Raw genomic sequence first — 14353 nt, forward strand, 5'->3', positions numbered from 1 at the left:
CTCCCTCCACCCCCAACCCCAACCAGGCGACACCTCCCTCCTCTGCCCTGCCCCAGTCCTGGGCCGGGACCACTGTCGGGGATCAGAGTCACCCCGCTGTGGAGCGGCACCTTCCAGACCGATGCTCCCCCCTCACTGTCCGAAGGGCGGGGACGGGAGCTGCGCAGAGCCACAGAGCAGAGCAGCAGCAGAGTTCGGACCAGCACACAGCCGTCCGGGTCCCTCCCGGGGCTCCTCGGAGGACATGTGGCCACCTCCCCTGGTGAGCCGGAGCAGACCTGCCCCCACACAGGGACCCCTGCAATGCCTCCCAGCACCCTGGCCCCTCACCACCCAGGGCAGGCCCCAAAGGAAGCAGCCGTGTTTGCAAAATGAAAAATTAAATAAGTGAAAACATTTATCTGATACCTTCTGTGCGCTAGACACACCGGCTCTGCTGCGTGAGACCTTAGCGAGCTGTTCAGTTCAATATAGAAAAATACCTTCTGCGGGGAGGGGCGGGTGCAGGCAGCGGGAGGGCCCTAGTCCTGAATGTCGATGAGCAGCGGGCACAGGTAGGGCGAGTGCTTGATGCCCATGGAGAAAGCGGGGGGGCAGGGCTTGTGCACCGTCACCTGCTGGGTGTTGTGGGAGCCAGGGCCGGGCCGAGGCGTGCGGTCCGTGGGGTATGCAAATCGCTTGGCCATGCTGTACGTGGGGCTGCGGTTCTGGTAGACGGAGGGCTCGGGCCGGGAGTAGGCAGCTGGCCCAGGGCCCCCTGCCACGTTCTCCTTGTAGAACCAGCTCTTGTGCTCCGAGGAAAGACTATAGCAAGGAGCAGCTCGGCTGACAGGGTTGCTGGGCCCCAACAAGAGGGGCAACTGGTACTGGTTGGGGGCTGGATTGGGGTCCAGCACTCTGTACGGGCACCGGTGGCCAAAGGCATACTGGGGAGCCCTGCGTTCCCCAGGCGGGTGGATCTTCTCCAAGTAGTAATGGCAGGAGGCTGGGTTGGGGCTCAGACCTGCAAGTGGATGAATGGAGGGGGAGGGTTTCATGTGGGAGCCAGGCTGTCTCCTGGTGTCCGGCTGATGGTGGAGAGGCAAGGGTCTTGGGTAGCCTGACGTGACTCTCCTATAGTCCCTTCATCATCAGGCAGGGACACCACCGCCCCTGCATAGGGCTGTGGGCAGGAGAAGGGACCTCGGCCACCCTGACGTGAGGATTGACACTGTTATCATAATATGAAATCACAAGTGTCATCAGAACGTCACCCTTGGTATGTCCGCATCCTGTTAGCATCCCCGTGACGGCCCCCAGAAAGCATCCCGAAATCAGTAGTCTGTGAGCTCGTTAGCATGACAATATCCCTGATGCAACAGGAGCCCCGTGAGAGTTTTATCATAACATCTACCCAGTGACATATACGTGTAATGTTGGCTTCGAGACGTAAGCACTGTGATGACACAGACACGATGACATCAGTGTCTTGATGAAACATTGCAGGGAAATGCCAGGGTCCAAAGACACACCTGGCAAAGGGGAGTCAAAACCCTTTGTCTCTGCTCAGGTGCTAAGGGCGGCCCCCATTCCCCATCCTCCCAACCCCCACGTCCCCCTCCTATCCCGTCTCACGCAGGTTAGAGATGCGCTCCTCCATGGGGACTTGCGGGCAGCTGGACATTCCAAACCGAGTTATTTTGGGATCCAAGAAACAGCAAGGCCCAGAGCTGCAAATGTCCATGATCCCTGCAGGGCAGCCAGAGAGGCACGGTCAGCCCCAGAAGCCACCCTAGGGTGAGCCGCGACTGCCTCCCTGTGAGATCCCCTGGCCCAGTAGAGAAGTGAGGGCTCCCTTCGGATTCCCTGGACTCCTGGGTGTTTCCCAACCTTGATTTCTTCGTCTGCAAAACGGGGCTTTTAACGAGTGGCCTACCAGCCTCAAGAGCTTGCTCAGAGAAATAGATCAGAGAACAGCTGCTCGGCAGCGTGGTCAGCCCCCATCAGGGACTGGTACCAAGGGGTCATAACTGGCACAGGGGCTATTGTTAGTACTAAGAAGGGGCCCAGCCCAGGACAGGGGCTTCCCTGCTGGGGAGGCCACGGCATGCCAGGGAGGGACCCAGCTGGCCTCTAGATCTCAGCGCCCCAGGTACACCTCTCGACAGCCCCGTACGTGCTCTCCTCTCACTGGCCTTGACCGGCAGCCAGAGCTCTTCTGTGGCTTCCTGCTCTTGCCTTTCCAGGTGGTTCAAAGCCACTGGGGAGCCTGGGGAGCCACCATTCCCACCAGTTCCCCCACTCCCCAGCTATTTCTGTCCAGCTTCTGTGGCAAGTGAACCCACAGCAGCCAGAGCCAAAGGGCCCCGGCCCGAGATAAGACAGAGAGAAGACTCTGGCGTCTGGACAGTGCCCGTGGCCCCTCGAAGCTCCCTCCGGGGCCCAGCTGGGAACTACCCGCAGAGTGGCCTATGGAGGGATGCACCACCTGAGCAGCCCTGCTGGCTTCCTTCTGGCCCCAGTGGGCCTCCTGGGTGTCCTCTTCAGGGTGACCTCTGTTCCCAGGGTCCCCTGGCTATGGGCAGTGGCTCCCTGCCCCTCACTGCTGCCCCAAACATCCAACGATAATAACCCTAAGCCTGAAGGATTGAAGGGCTGACGGGCACGGGCGTGGTGAGCACGTACGCTTCTCCGAGTGCCTGGCGTGCAGAGTACAGGCCGGCTCCTGGAACATGGAGATGTCATGGTCTAAGTAGCCCGTGCAGGACGGCCGGAGGTACTTGGCAGGGCCTGGACCTGCGAGGATGGACAGGGCAGCCCTCAGCCTCGACCCATTGGTGAGAGGCAGGGGACGCCCCAAAGGCAGTGTGCCATGAGAACACCGGGGTCCTAGCTCTGCCGACGTCACACTGCCACAAACCCCCCATCGAGCTTCCTTTAGGGAAAGACAATGCTCCCAGATAAAATGCAGTGTACCTTAGGCGGGCAACGTGGGATACAAAAGATAAGAGTTACAATTAACCGAGAACTTACTCTGCACCAAGCACCGCAGCGAAGTGTTTTACACCGATTATTTCAGCTAAGCCTCCTAACAGCTCCGTAACGCTGATACTATTGTGTTTCCCATCTTACAGATGAGAAAATTGAGACTTAGAAATAGTTCACCCAAAGTCACGCAAGCCTGGTAATGTGAAAACCCTGAGACAATCAGCCAACAGAACCCCAAATATAAAATCACGTACTAAACCACCTCCCACGTAGGCCAACAATCAGTCATTAACAATGTAGTAAGAATTAGTTTGCTTTCAGTTGAGAGTAAGATTTGAGAGACGTGAGGCCCGCCAGCTGCGAGTGAGCTAAATGTTCCTTTGACTCCCTTTTTCCCAGAACTGGCCTCACTTCATACGCCATGCTCCCTCCCACCCCTAGCCCCCTGACAATTCCCAGCAGCCAATACTGCCTCTCGGGTTAAGCTTGAAGGTATGGATGTCTGTGGGCGTGGAGGAGAGTCCTGAGGAGCTCTGCGGCTGGGCTACCTTCGGGGGCCTGCAGAGTGGAGAGGCCAAGCTCAGGGCGAGGGCCTGCTCTCACCTCTGATCATTGCCATGATCACGGGGCTCTGCTTTATCTCCTGCCACGAGGGCACCTGAACTTCCTCCTCTGGGTGCTGCCCAGAGAACACCGAATTCCTGGCCCCCTTGGGCAGTTTCATGGCTGCGGCCCAGGACGGGTCCAAGTGGTCAGCGAGGAGCTAGGCCTGTATGAAGCCTGTCCCAGATGCCCCCCACCAGGCCCTGTGTCCACTCTCTCCCCCACTCGGGAGGCTGCATGGGGGTTGGGAAGGAAGTGGAGCCTCTGGCTTGAGCAGCTGAGGCCGTCTGGGGTGCAGCCAGCCACAGGACCCAGCAGGCTAGAGCTAGGATGACATCATCGCAGAACTTGGACTGTGAAACCCGGAGTGTTTATTTCCCCCAGTTACCATGGCAGCTCAGCTATAGAACCCTGAAAACTAGGCCCCACGGCTCCCTACTCCCAACCAGGCTACACAGCCTGAGGGTGCCCAGAACCCTGGGTCAGGGAAGGAAAAGGGAGGGGGGGTGTGACAGAGCCAGCTCTCCACTCCTGGTGGGTGCTCTGAAGTGGGAGGAAGGAATGCAAAGTGTGCATGGGTCCTGGGGGAAAAGTTTCTGCAGCCTGGTAGGTCCCCTGGGGTGGCCCTCTATCCCCTGCCCCTCCCACCTATCCCCCCATACATGCCCCCCCCCCAGCTCTGGACACGCCCTCCCTTCCCGCTATTTTTCCTTGGAAAAGGATCAAGCCAATTATTTCACACTAAGGTGTGACTGTCTGATAGCTTCCCAGACTCCCACCCCAGGGCATGGTGTCGTTAGAGATCCAGTCCAGCTCAAGGAAGGCTTGCCCGCTGCTGGCACTTCAGGCAGGGAATGGGAAGCAAATAAGGAGGAGGGAGGAGTGGCATGAGGCCTGGAGAAGCTACTCCCTGTGCCTGTGGCCCAGAGCACCTGGGGTAGGGCAGTGTGAGAGGGAACGTTGAGGGGCAGAGAGGATCCCCAGCTGCCAAATGATTGCCAGATGAGCCCTCGGGCTGAGGAAATGCTGGGGCTTCCTTCGCCCCTAAAAGCCCCAGGGCCCCAGGGCCTGCCTGCACCCCTAGTTCATGGCCTGGCCCGGGGATTTGACCCACACCCGCCGGCAGGGGTTTCCGTCTTGGGAACGGATGACTGCTGACTGCAGAGGGGGTGCCTGTCACAGCCCCAGTACACGAATAAAGAAACTGAGGCCCCGGAGGGGGCAAGGGCTTAGCCAAGGTCTCCCGTTATGTCAGTAGCAGGGACAGAACCGGGACACAAACCCAGGGCTCTCTGGCTCGCTCGCAGCCTCCGATCTAACGGAAACCAGGCCCCACTTGGAGCTCGGGGCGGCCGGCAGGCGCAGCGAGGACGGAGCAGACAGGCCTCACGTGCTGGGCCTCCCAGAAGCCTTGTGGGACTGAAGGGCCCGGAACAGAGGGAAGCCCCCCCACCCCGCAGCCGGCCGCAGATCCACCCTGTGCCTTTCCCATCACCCAGGGGGCAGCTAAGCCTCTGATTTCTGGAACAAGGGGGCTGAGAGGGCCGGGCAAGGCAGGGACTGGCCTCGGGCCACAGGCAGTGCCTCCTCCTCACCCCCATCCTCATCAGCGTTTCCTGGAGGAGGCTGCAGGCCTCCGGGCTCAAGCCCTGACAGTCCCCTCAAGGCTGACCGGGGCCCCATGTGGGCTGAGGCCCCCACCCTCTTGATCCGGGGCCCCAGGCGGGCTAGAGTCTCCCAGGATTTCAGAGCTGGGGGCCCTCCTACAATACCCGGCCCTGATCCTGCCTGCCAGCCCCACGCATGGCTCTCCTGGGTAGCCGGGCCACCCCGACTCCCGCTCCAGAGGCCCCTTCCTTCCAGTGTAGCAGAGAACCCCCCCCCCCCCCGAGATGGCCCTTGGTGCTCTGCAGAGCTGCTCCATCCGCCCCTCAGAGTCCCAGGTGAGCGCACCCCTGGCCTCTTTGCTCCCCACCCGGGCAGGGTCCCCTCCCCGTCAGATACCACTCCCTGAGGGCTTCGGCACCCAGGGTTCCCCCTCCAGCCATCGTCTCCTCAGGGGGCCCACTGTCCCGCCTCATAAACCTGGAAGCCCTGAGCTCTCCCCCAGCCCGCAGCCTGTCACCCTAACATCCTGGCCGGACACCCCGCGCCGAGGCCCATCCCTACCTGAGCTCTTTGGCCCCACTGCTCCGTCCCCTCCTGCCTCCACTGCCCTCCTTGACCAGTGGCACTCCTAGGAACCACCACCTCCCGCGGCCCGCCCCTGCCACCAGGTCCCCGGCCGGGAAGAGCAGCTGGTCAGGACCAGGGCCTCCAAACCCCGGCCTTGCCGCCAGCCGCCAGCGCCTGTCTCCACACTGTCGGCTGCTCTTCCTGGGAGTCTCCGCAGAGGTCACTTGGTCAAGCCCAGCCCTCCCTCAACCCTGTGCACCCCCCTTCTCAGCACAGGGAAGGGCCACAACAGACCCCGACCCAACCCCTCCAACCGCGCAGTGGGCACCCCCATTCCCTCCTGGGGTTCAGGAGGACCCGCCCAGAGGGCCTTTCTTCCCTCTGCCTAAGCAGAGGCGGTCCCTTGGTCACACTCTCTTTACCTGGTGGGGGTGGGTGGGGGGGTGGCTTAGAAGCCATCTCCCCAGCCCGCACTCACACCATCTCTCCGCGGCTCGTGTCCCTCTTTTCTGTCCAGACCTCCCCTGGGAAGCGTTTTCCTGGTTGTCCCTCTCCTGGGCCTCCTTTCATGCCTCAGCACCGCAGGGCTTCAGGCCAGAGCCCCACCTGGACCCCGAGCTGCCCAGGGAGCTCCCCCACCAGAGGCCTGACTGCCCCATGGCCCCGCCGCCCTTCCGCAAGCTCATCTCCTGGCTCCTGCTCCTCCGCCTGACCTTCCATCGTTGGCCTATGCCCATTAATCGCAAAGGGGAAAACTGTGACTTTCAGGGAGGAGCGAGGCCGGCAGCCCCTCAACCAAGTGAGTGATGGGAGTTAACATCGACAAGGGGGGGTGGGGGCAGGAAAATGCCGTGGTCCTCTGGGAGGATGCACGGAGCGGGACGCAGCATCCCTTCGGGACTGCAGATGCAGGACCTGAGCCCAATTGTGAAGAGACCACACATAAGCTCAAGTCAAGATGCATTTTACAAAAAAAAAACTGGTCTGTACCTGCCGAAAATGGCAATGTCGTGAAAGACCAAGAAACACCGAAGGAAAGCACTTTCCCCGACTGGTAGAAAGCCAAGAGGGAAGACAATGAAATGCGATACAGCAGCCACGATGCTCTCTGATTATCAAGGATATTATTGGGGAAATCGGCAAAACAGGATGCAGGTCTGCGGCTGGTTACAAATACGGCACTGAGGCTAATCTCCTGACGGCGGTCGCTGCTCGTCTGGTTATGGGAGAGGAGGCCCCTGCTCCCTTGTTCCGAGGAAAGAGCCACCGGAGTGTGGACGGAGGAAGGAGCGTCGTGTCCGCAGCTCACCCTGGAACAGCTCGGGAGAGGTGATGTATATACATAGAAAAGAATTTAGTATCTGGCGAAATATTAACATTGGGGAAATCTAGGTGAAGAGAGTGGGAAATATTTGTAATGGTCTCCCTGCTTTTCTGTACGTCTGAAATATGTCAAAAAGCTGAAAGAAAAAGTGTTAGTGTCTCAGAGTTCAGTCCTGGGCCTTCCTGTCATTTTATTTATTTTTTTAAACATTTTATTTATTTATTCATGATAGACATAGGGAGAGGCAGAGACACAGGCAGAGGGAGAAGCAGGCTCCATGCAGGGAGCCTGACGCACGACTCGATCCTGGGACCCCGGGATCACACCCTGGGCAGAAAGCAAGTCCTACACCGCTGAGCCACCCGGGATCCCCTTCTGTCATTGTAACCCGCCCTCCTGCCACCAGGGCGGTTGGCCTGCTGGTTCTTTCAGTCTGGGTGAGTCTACTCCAGTGATGCCCAGACAGATGCGCCCCTGGCCCAGGCCCGCGCGGGGGCTCGCAGCCCACCTATCCCATGTCCTACACGGGGCCACTGGCTCTCTCACAAGCACCTAAAATCAACACACCCAAAGCTTTTCTCCCAAGACGTCACCTGCCCCCCATCTACCTCAATGAATGACGCCACCAGCTGTCCGCAAGCCCCAGCTGGAAACCTGAAAACTCGTCACCGACATCTCCCTCGTCCTTACTCTGCATATCCAGTCACCCCATCACTCTGGGGAGCCTGGGAACTCCCAAGGCTGGGCCCTGCCTCTTAGTCTTGTGTCCCCAGAGCCCAGCAGAGCGCCTGACATATATGGTGAATACTTAAGAAGTATTTGTTGCGGGCCGCCTGGGTGGCTCAGCCGGTTAAGTGTCTGACTCTTGATTTCAGTTCGGGTCATGATCTCAACGTCCTGGAACCAAGCCCCGCATCGGGCTCCAGGCTCAGTGTGCCGTCTGCTTGTCCCTTTTCCCTCTGCCCCTCTACCTACTTGCTCTCTCTCTCTCTCTCTCAAATAGATAAATCTTTAAAAAAAAGAAAGAATGTTTATTGAATGAATGAATGAATGAATGAATGAGTCCATCCATTGAGTGATGAAGGGAAGGTCCCTCTTCGTGAGAGTAGAGTCCTCCTCTTGGAGCCCCGGTCCCCCACACAGCTGGACCCCCTGGACTACCACTTACATGTTTACAGATTCGCATCAGTTATCTGCTGCTGCATAACAATTTATTCCCAAAATGTAAGAGTTTAAGGTGGCCATAAACATTTACTATTGCACGTGGTTTGGGTGGGTCGGGAGTTCAGAAGCGGCTCAGCTGGATGGTTCTGGCTCTGGGTCCCTAAGAGACAGCAGTGGAGGTGTCAGGGCTGTGACCATCTGGAGGGCGATGGCTGCTGGCAGACCCACGTCCAAGATGCATGGTGAGCTGGGGCTGGCTGCGGGCGGAGGGCCTCGGCCCCTCCCCATCCAGGGCTCCCCGGGCCCCTCCAGTCTCAGTGGCCGGCACCCCAAGCAGGGAGAGGCTGCTATGTCTTCCACAACCCCGCCTGGCTGCTCAGCCCTGTCCAGCATGGAGGTGGGTGCACAAGGGCTGAACCCCAGAAGGCGGGGACCGAGGAGGCACATCGTGGGGGCTGGCCACCCTAGGGCTCTCGCTATCCAAGGACGACAAGCCGGGGCGTGCAGGTGACTCAGTCGGTTAAGCATCTGCCTTCGGCTCAGGTCATGACCCCGGGGTCTTGGGATGGAGCCCCACATCAGGCTCCCTGTGTCTCCCCCCACCAGCTGCTCCCCTGCTGTGCACTCACTCTCTCGGCCAAATAAATCTTTAAAAAGAAAACAAAAAAGGACAACAAGCCAGTAGGGGCTGAAGGGCATGCCTGAGGGCCTACGGAAGGCGCACGCCTGGGCTGCACGGCCGCCTTGGGGTGTCAGTCCCGCCTGTCCTTCAGGGCCCCGGCAGTTGTGCGGAGGGCAGGCCTCCGTCAGCCACCGCCGGCCTCGGCCTCACACCACCAGGCCCTGCCCTCGGCCGTCTATAAAGCTGCGGCACCTCTGTTGGAAACCGTCGCCCAGACAGCATCGTGGTTGCACGATGTAGGGCCGTGGGGAAAGGTGCGGGGACGCGAGCCTCACCTGAGGCCACGCGGAAGGGGCTGGGCAGGCCCGGCCTCAGCCCCGCTGCCCGCTCAGGCCCACGCCGTGGCCCGCACGCCTCTTCCCCGCCCGCAGGTGCTCACCCCCGCCCGGGGCCCTGCCCTGGCCTCCAAGGCGCCAGTACGCTCACAGATTGTCCATCCAAACGGCTCTTACACCCCGCGGCAGGCACACTGGGCAGGTAGCCACCGCGTACCCTGTGTACCCTGCGTACCCGAGGAGCACAGCGAGGGTTAACAGCACGAACCAGTATTTAGAAATAGCACAGCCCCCGGGGAGTCAGCTGTGGCCAGCTGCTCGGAGCCACTGGAGCCACAAGCATTTGTGGACGTGGTGTGGCCTGCCCAGGGATCGGAGACTCTGAGGGGATCCTACCACCCCTCACCCCATCTCCCCAGTAGGGCTTGGGGGTGGCTCGAAACCCACCCCCAGGGAGGGCAAAGCCCTGCCACTGGGCTCGTAACCACAGCTGAGTCCTGAGGATGCCAAACACGGCTTTTCGGCTCCTGAATTGTGTAATTGTTGGGAATAGCTGCCTCTCCCCGACCCGCACCCCATGCCTGGCTGCCTGCCCTTCCAGGAGCCCCGTGGATGCCTCCAGCCAGGAACAGAAGCAAGACTGCCCCTAGCAGAGGCCCCTGGTCAGAAGCCCACGCCGGGGGAGCCCCTGGCCATGAGACTGCAGGGCTGTGGAACCAAGGCCCAAAGCCTGTGTCCCCCTGCATGGGAGTGGCCTAGGTCCTGTGTCCTTCGTGGCAGAAAGCCAATCCCCTAAGGGCGGGACCTGGACTGCTAGAAGCCCAATGCGGACACCACCCCATCCAGGGCATAAGCACCCGCCACTTACCAGCAAGCTGGCTTTGGCCACAGGTTCCCTGGGTGGAGCCCATGTGGTCAGAGTGCAAAATACAGAGGACCTCGGAGTGCCAGGTGCTGACCAGGGGCAGGACCAAGCCACGGCTGCTGCCAGAGCCGGCACTGAACCCAGGAGGCACCGAGGGTGAGAGTGACCAGGAGCACCTGGCCAGCATCTCAGCGGAACTCGCCTGGCGGGGGAGTGCATGATGCCAGGCTGCTGTTGTCTTGTTCTCACAGAGGCAGATCACTTAGAGAAACTGAGGCAGCACATACCGCAGGTCATTGAAGCTTCAGAACGCTGGAATCCCCCTCCACTGAGTGGTGGCCATCCTCCTTCGTTCTTCAGTGTGTCCCTCCCCTGCCCCAAGCGCTGCCCCGGGCTTTGCTGAGTTAGGCTGAGGCGGGGGAAGCACTGGGTCACACCCCCTGACCCGGCTGGGCGTACCCCAGGAGGCACGAGGAGAAGCCGGAGATCACTGTTCCAGGGTGTCTGTGGATGGCATGGGAGACTGGGAGGGCTTCCTGGAGGAGGATGACATAAGGCCAGGGAGGCAGGGGCAGTGAGGGATGGCCAGCCACCAAAGGCACCTGGCCGGCCCAAGCCAGAGGACTGGATGGCAAAGGTTGGAAGGCAGAGGGGAGGAGGCCTGGGCCGGGGAGGATGCCAGAGAGGCTCCGGTCAGCTCTGCTCAGGTCCTGGTCGTCTGGGGTGTCAAGAGACTAGGTGAATGCTCTGTTAACCCAGAGCCCCAGCAGAGGCAGGTGTGGGTGAAGCCCGCAGTGGGGGGGGGGGGGCTTCTGTCTGGGGCCTGTGTTTCCCTCCCTAGCGGAACAACAAGGCAGGAGGGGCTGCAGCTAATCCCAACTCCAGCCTCGGCTGTGGGCAGGAACGGTCTGCAGGCTCCACCGAGAAAGGACTCCTGGTTGTGGTTGGTGAATCTGCGTGGTCGGATCCGGGGAGGAGGGAAGATGGGAAGGGGGAAGGAAGGGAGGTGCAGGCTGCGGGCTGGTGGGAATCTCCACCCAAGTTTTTGATTCATAAAGAAGCGGAAGCCTTGTCTTCTCTTCTTTCATTCCTAAAAAGAAAGCTTTTTGCCTCCAAACAGTGTCTTCCCAGCAGCACCCCAACCCGAGGCCCACACTTGGCCAGTCATTAACCCCTAATGAGGACCAGGTGCATTGCTGACTCCGGGAGAAGGAAAAGCGGTGACAAGTTGTGGCATCAATGGCTGGATCACCACCGCCACCACGGCCACCACCACCACCACGGAGATGAGCTGAGCACAGCCCCACCCAGGCCTCCTAGGGTGAACCAGATGGGAGTTCTTCCTTTTGCCAGAATCCCCACAGAACAGCAGCACTGGCTTCTTAGTCAGCCCCAGTGCACAAATTGAGCACCTACTGCATGCAGCTGCCCCTGGCAGGGAAAGTTCAGCCCTCAAGGGTCTGACTTGTCATCAGGGGAGGTGGTGAGTGTGGAGCTGTGTACAAACTGTGAAGGGCAGGAGGGAGGGAGCGCTACAGAGAAGGAAGAGAAAGGACAAGCGTGTGTGGAGCGCCTGCTGCATGCCCAGCCCCGGGCGAGGCATAGGAGGTACATGAATGCATTTAATCCTCACTAACCCAGTTCTGCAAATGAGAAAACTGAGCAGCTTGTTCAAGGTTGGACAGCCAAGTAGGAGGGCTGGGTTTCAAACTCAGGGCCCAGGTTCGAGATCAGCTTCACAAACGCAGCACAGACATGACACCAGCACGCTAGCTGTGGTGGTAAGAGTGCCGGGCTTGCCCTCAAAGACCTGGCTCCACCTCTTCGTGGCCATGTAGACCGGCCCAAGGCCTTCAGTCTCTCTCAGCCTCAGTTTTTTCATCTGCAAATGGGGCTCAATTCTGTTGCACACTATGAAATGTTGTACATGTGGTGGCATAGTCACTAATCAAAGAGAGAGGCCCCTCTCTAGAAAACACTCTAAAAAACAGTACAGTGTTTCCTCAAAAAACTAAAAATAGAAGTAGCATAAGATCAGTATTTCCTTATTTATTTATTTATTTTTAAGATTTTATTTATTTATTCTTGAGAGACACAGAGAGAGAGAGATAGAGATAGAGATAGATATACAGGCAGAGGGAGAAGCAGGCTCCATGCAGGGAGCCCGACGTGGGACTCGATCACGGGTCTCCAGCGCATACACACACACACACACACACACACACAGTGAAATATTACTCAGCCAGCAAAAGGAATGAAATCTTGTCATTTGCAACAACACAGACAGAGCTGGATGGTATTTTGCTAAATGAAATAAGTCAGTCAGAAAAAAGTGAATGCCGTATCATCTGGCTCATAAGTGGAACCTAAAAAACAAAACAAGCGAACAAACAAACAGCAACCGTAGAAGCAGAGTCATAAATACAGAGAACAAACTGAGGGTCACCAGAGGGGAGGGAATGTGGGGGGTGAGCAGAATAGGTGAAGAGGATCAAGTGGTACAAACTTCCAGCTATAAAATAAATACGTCACAGGGATAAAAAGTACAGCATAGGGAATAGAGTCAATAATATGACAACTTGGGGGTCCCTGGGTGGCCCAGTGGTTTGGAGCCTGCCTTTGGCTGAGGGCGTGATCCTGGAGTCCTGAGATCGAGTCCCGTGTTGGGCTCCCTGCATGGAGCTCGCTTCTCCCTCTGCCTGTATCTCTGTCTCTCTCTCTCTCTGAGTCTATCATGAATAAATAAATAAAAATCTTAAAAATAATAATAATATGACAACTTTGTACGATGATGGATGGTAACTACACTTACTGAGGTGAGCATTTTGTGATGCATACGTCACTATGGTCTACTTCTGAAACTGATATAACAGTATATGTTGATTATGATTTTTTTTTTTTTAGATCTGAAATAAAAAATAAATTAGGGGCACCTGGATGGCTTCATCGGTTAAGCATCTATGTTCAGTTCAGGTCATGATCTAGGGGGGCCCTGGGGTCAAGCACTGTTGCCCTCCCCGCTCTGTGGGGAGTCTGCTTCTCCTTCTCCTTTTGCCACTCCCCCTGTCTGTGCGTGCTCTCTCTCTCAAATAAATAAATAAAATCTTAAAATTAATTAATTAATTTCAAAAGTTTTAAGGTGGGGAGGAGCTGGGAAGAGAGTGCTCGTGGGGTGGAGTTGGGGTGGGCTGAAACAGGCAGGTGTGAAAGAGAGATTTTTTTAAAGATTTTATTATTTATTTGAGAGAGAGCATGAGCCGGGGGCGGGGGGGGGGGGGGGGGAGGGGGAGAGGGAGAGGGAGAAGCAGGCTCCCCACCAAGCAGGGAGCTGATTGAGACTCAATCCCAGGACCCTGAGATCATGACCTGATCCAAAGGTGAATGCTCAACCACTGAGCCACCCAGGCGCCCCTGAAAGCGGGGCAATGACGAGAGAAGGGAGGGGAAAGCACTCTAGGGGCGCTCTTCCACCTGCCTCCTGGGCAGAGATGCCGAGACTAGACGATGCCCATGCTGCGACTCGGGGGATGCGCGGGCAGTCCTGCAGGGGTGTTGGCCTTTCTCCTCCTGTTCGGGCCAAGGGAGATGCTGTTGCCTAGGAGGGAGTCACGAGGAGTAGAGCCCCAACCTGAAGCTGTTAGGTAGGAGCTAATCCAGGGCCAGATTTCCAGGAGGCAGCCCCGGGAAGCCCAAACACCCGGATTCAGGAGTTAGGAGGCCAGGGGTCCTAGTCCCGAAGGGCCAGGGACCTATACTCCACCTGGGCCTTTGTAAGAACCATTTCCAGCTCTGCACCCATAAAATGGGGCGGTGGGGAGCGGGGGAGGGAAAGGGTCCCTGCACCCATCTTACAGGGTTATTTTGAGGCAAATGACACTATGGGGTTGAGAATCCCTCCTGCCTTGCGGGAGAGTCTAGAACATCTCTCCTTTACAGACCAGGGAGCAGAGGCTCTGCAGGACAGAGGGCCAAGGTCACGATGCCAGGGGACACAGCAGTGCAGGACCTCAGGCCAGTGCTCTCTGCCCAAATACAGTCCCCAGGAGACCTTAGAGTAAAGCAGCCCAAAGCAGTCTGTGTAGCCGTAGGCGGCTGTCCTCCTGGGCGTGGAGCGAGTACACACACAGGCACACACACGCACGCACACATGCACCCCAGGCCTCTCGAGGGCAGGAGAGAGAAGTGAGGGGCTAGCGCAGCTCGGCTCTCCCCCGGGGGCAGGTCTCCGGGAGCCCTGGGGTCTGAGCGCCGGGTCCGGTTCCCCGGGGGCTTGGTGCCAGGTCTGCAGGGTGGGCCGC

The 14353-nt window shown here is 58.4% G+C and overlaps 1 protein-coding gene across 1 annotated transcript; it reads right to left on the reverse strand.

Moving 5' to 3' along the window:
- Window positions 1-521: 521 nt before the first annotated feature.
- ODF3L1 (outer dense fiber of sperm tails 3 like 1) lies at window positions 522-3691 on the reverse strand. Its single transcript, XM_055319737.1, has 4 exons — window positions 3571-3691; window positions 2665-2775; window positions 1615-1728; window positions 522-1003 (listed from the first exon to the last, which is right to left on the reverse strand). Exons 1-4 carry the CDS (start codon window positions 3689-3691, stop codon window positions 522-524), a joined length of 828 nt encoding a protein of 275 aa, XP_055175712.1.
- Window positions 3692-14353: the final 10662 nt, after the last annotated feature.

The sequence above is a fragment of the Nyctereutes procyonoides genome, unplaced genomic scaffold (assembly GCF_905146905.1).
Source record: "Nyctereutes procyonoides isolate TBG_1078 unplaced genomic scaffold, NYPRO_anot_genome, whole genome shotgun sequence".
NCBI lineage: Eukaryota > Metazoa > Chordata > Mammalia > Carnivora > Canidae > Nyctereutes > Nyctereutes procyonoides.